The sequence below is a fragment of the Abrus precatorius genome, unplaced genomic scaffold (assembly GCF_003935025.1).
Source record: "Abrus precatorius isolate BTA unplaced genomic scaffold, Abrus_2018 Scaffold7, whole genome shotgun sequence".
NCBI classification, from domain to species: domain Eukaryota; kingdom Viridiplantae; phylum Streptophyta; class Magnoliopsida; order Fabales; family Fabaceae; genus Abrus; species Abrus precatorius.
The window spans coordinates 31,196,764-31,200,689 of NW_020874417.1; the positions used below are offsets into that span (position 1 = coordinate 31,196,764).

The 3,926-nt window shown below is 33.5% G+C and overlaps 1 protein-coding gene across 1 annotated transcript; it reads left to right on the plus strand.

The window, feature by feature from the left end:
• Positions 1-1,089: 1,089 nt before the first annotated feature.
• LOC113873190 (laccase-15-like) lies at positions 1,090-3,593 on the plus strand. The gene is made up of 6 exons (XM_027511216.1): positions 1,090-1,176; positions 1,495-1,646; positions 1,774-2,018; positions 2,132-2,260; positions 2,396-3,349; positions 3,463-3,593. Exons 1-6 carry the CDS (start codon positions 1,090-1,092, stop codon positions 3,591-3,593), a joined length of 1,698 nt encoding a protein of 565 aa, XP_027367017.1.
• The last annotated feature ends 333 nt before the right edge of the window (positions 3,594-3,926 follow it).

The following is a 3,926-nucleotide window of genomic DNA, read 5'->3' on the forward strand; positions in this document are numbered from 1 at the left end:
GAAATTCACATTTTTTTAAATTTTTATTATAAAATAATTTTGTAAAGGAATTGTATCTGAAATGAACTTAACATATTTTCCTTAATAAATATATTGCTTATCTATAGAAAAGAAAAGAAAAGTTACGAATGTTGATAGTGAAATTTAGAAATCAATTAATAGTTTCATATAAAAGTTAGAAAACTAAATTTTATGAATAATATTAATATATTTTATAAAGTTCAAAAGAAGTCATAACACAAGCCGGCTTTAATTCTCCAAATAACTTAAGCCGTCTATGAAACACGAGAGAGCCTCAACAAATGTCAATAATATTAATCATACTTTAATTTTAAGAAGTAAAGGTGTTATGTTTTGACTTTTTGAGAATGTATATCGGTTTCAAAATCTCAAATAGTAAGTAAAGAATCGGAGGACACTGTATTTGACAAATTTACAGAGTCATGGTTGTGACATTCTAAGCTATCTACAGCTTTGGCTACGACATAAATTCAATTAATAATGAAAATATTAAGAGATATATAAGAACACAACCCATTATTAAACAAGTCCTCTTCTACAGTAGTATATCTCATGTTATGTATATGATCTTATTTTCGGACTTTATCTGTTTTCTCCTTCACTGAAAGTTTTCAATAACTGTTTTATTCTTAATTAGAAATTTCAACGTACATCTTCAAATTTTTTTAGAAGAGAGAAGAATATTGACCATGTCAACATCACCTTTCCAGTTGTTAGCACCTGAGAATTGATATATTAAACTATATAGGCAAAAGATAGATATATATGTACGTGCAAAGAAGATATTCATCATTTGATGATGCGTTTCTCTCCTTTTCTGTGTGCTAATTTGAATTACCTAATACACGCACTTGTATTATTTTGATCAAAAGACATAGGCGACTTGGTAGGGCATAGAAAGCAAAGCTGCCAAATGAGCCCCCATTCGAATAATATTCTAACGCGTAATCATGGCCATGTCAAAGCCATGCAATACTATATATACATGCACATAACGAACTCCTCCAATATTCATATCAAACCATAAAACAAATTAGCAGATAAAGAAGTTCAAAGTTCATTTTATTCATGAAAATCGCAATCTTACAAATTTTAGGAATTTTATTCCTAAATGTTCTCCTTTCTTGCCAGGCACTAAGGCATCATAAATTTGTGGTATGTGTTAGTACTTTTTAGTTTTAACAACTCGATGATAAAAGAGTTCATAATTAGCTGTGATATATGTTATAGTGATAATTTGTTATTTCATGCATGTCTTAATATATTATTCGAATTTAATATAGGCTAAATCCAATAATGAGAAAAGGTCTTGTGATTTAGACTTATAATTTTATTGTTTATATAGACTTTAATTCATTGTTAACTTACTAATTAGAGACTTTTTATTTATTTTTTTCCTAGCGTATCAATTTTTATTATCTAACGTATATAAAGGCAGTACTGACCCATTTTTTTTGAAAAAATCAACTGCAGGTTAGAGATGCCCCCTTCACAAAACTCTGCAGTACAAAGAACATCTTAACTGTAAATGGCCAATTTCCTGGCCCAACACTGTATGTTAACAAAGGAGAAACTATCATTGTTGATGTGTATAACCGAGCTAACTACAACATCACCATCCACTGGTATATCAATCGCAAGCTACTTGGTTATGCTAGCTAGCTCATTATTGATAAATATATTTTGCGTATTCTTTCTTATAGAATTAATAATTAATTTAACTTTGATTACTTTTAAACTACTTAATTTTAGGCATGGAGTGAACCAACCAAGATATCCATGGTCTGATGGCCCTGAATACGTCACACAATGTCCAATTCGACCAGGTGGAAAGTTCAGTCAGAAGGTTATATTTTCAGAAGAGGAAGGCACACTGTGGTGGCATGCTCACAGTGATTGGTCTCGAGCCACCGTTCACGGGGCTATTGTCGTTAAACCCAAGTCTGGAACTACCTATCCTTTTCCAAAACCACACAAAGAAGTCCCAATCATATTAGGTACATATAGTAAAAATAAATTACACGGGTTTCGAGTAACTATTATTTTAAAATGTTCGATGATCATTTGTGGATACTATATTAATTTTCTTTTGATTGGAAATTGTTAATAGGTGAATGGTGGAAGAAAGATGTTGCTGAGGTTTACAATGATCTTCGTAGAACTGGAGGAGATGCTGCTCTTTCTGATGCTTATACAATCAATGGCCAACCCGGTGATCTTCACCCATGCTCGAAGAAAGGTATGCAAGACATGGAGCCACATATAATATATAATATATATACGTTTCATCGGTATCATACATGTTTGACTGGTTCTTAATTAACTACATGTTAATTTGAATTTAAATAATTGTTGATGATATATAAAATTGCAGAAACCTTCAAGCTTAGGGTTGATTATGGGAAAACCTATCTCCTCAGAATGGTGAATGCAGCAGTTCAAGACATTTTGTTCTTTGGCATTGCCAAACATCAACTCACAGTGGTAGGAACTGATGGTAGCTATGTGAAGCCAGTGAAGGTAGATTACATCACAATATCTCCTGGACAAACAATGGACGTGTTACTAGAAGCAAACCAACCATTAGATCGCTATTACATGGCTGCTAAAGTTTATTCAAGTGCTGTTGGGGTTAAATTTGACGACACCACTACCACTGCTATTGTGGAATATAGAGGAAAGCACATTCCATCGTCAAGTACCCCTTCCTTGCCTTTGCTTCCTGGTTTCAATGATACAAATGCCTCTATTAACCTGTTAAGTCAACTAAAAAGCTTGGCTGATCATGAACACCGAATTGATGTGCCCTTAGACATAAGCACCAACCTATTCTTCACAGCCTCAGTTAACACATTACCATGTCCCAATGGTTCAACGTGTAAGGGCCCAAATGGAAACCGGATCTCAGCAAGCATGAACAACATAAGCTTTGAATTGCCATCCAACAATAACATTTTAAATGCATACTACAACAACATTAATGGCGTTTTTGGGAAAAATTTCCCAGATGTTCCACCATTGCTATTTGATTTCACTGCCAACAGTCTCCCTACATCTCTAAACACACCTTCAGTCGATACTGAGGTGAATGTGCTTGAGTATAACTCAACGGTGGAGATTGTTCTTCAAGGGACTAACTTGTTGGCAGGTACAGAACACCCTATTCACCTGCACGGCTACAGTTTCTACGTGGTAGGGTGGGGATTTGGTAACTTCGACAAGGACAAGGACCCTCTCACCTACAATCTTGTTGACCCTCCTTATCAGAACACTGTTGCTATCCCCAAAAATGGTTGGACAGCCATAAGATTCAGGGCCAAAAATCCAGGTGGGTATATATATATCTTATTAATTTGATTTCTATTTTTTATTTTATTTTAAATATTGTCCAAAGTTGTGGTTTTTCTAATCAAAATGTGTGTTTGGTAATGATGTATATAGGTGTATGGTTCATGCACTGTCACTTAGAGCGTCATGTCACTTGGGGTATGGCTATGACTTTCATCGTCAAAAATGGTGACAACCCTGAAGAACAGATGCTGCCACCCCCGCCACACATGCCACAATGTTAATTTATTCAAGCAGAAGCCATTCGTTCCTATCTATTTATATATGACTACATTTCATTTCATTGTTTATTTTGTTACATTGTTTTCTTTTATTCTTTATTTATTTATTCGTTCAGTTGTGTTGTTATTACCAAATACGGAGTTTAGATTTTACTCCCTCTTTGAAATTTGAGCATGTATAAAGCAAAATGAATGCAATCAAATAACTTTTATAGCTTTCATTTGTGTAATGGAAATCGTTACAATTTATGTTGGATAAAAAATTATTACACGTATCGTTTTATAAAATTTAATACTTAATATTAATTGAATATATATATCGGCATGTGTGTTAAA

Coding starts and splice junctions, on each gene's coding strand:
- LOC113873190 (XM_027511216.1), top strand. CDS start 1,090: ATGAAAATCGCAATCTTACAAATTTTAGGAATTTTATTCCTAAATGTT. Junction 1,177..1,494: donor TAAGGCATCATAAATTTGTG/GTATGTGTTAGT, acceptor AATCAACTGCAG/GTTAGAGATGCCCCCTTCAC. Junction 1,647..1,773: donor TACAACATCACCATCCACTG/GTATATCAATCG, acceptor ACTTAATTTTAG/GCATGGAGTGAACCAACCAA.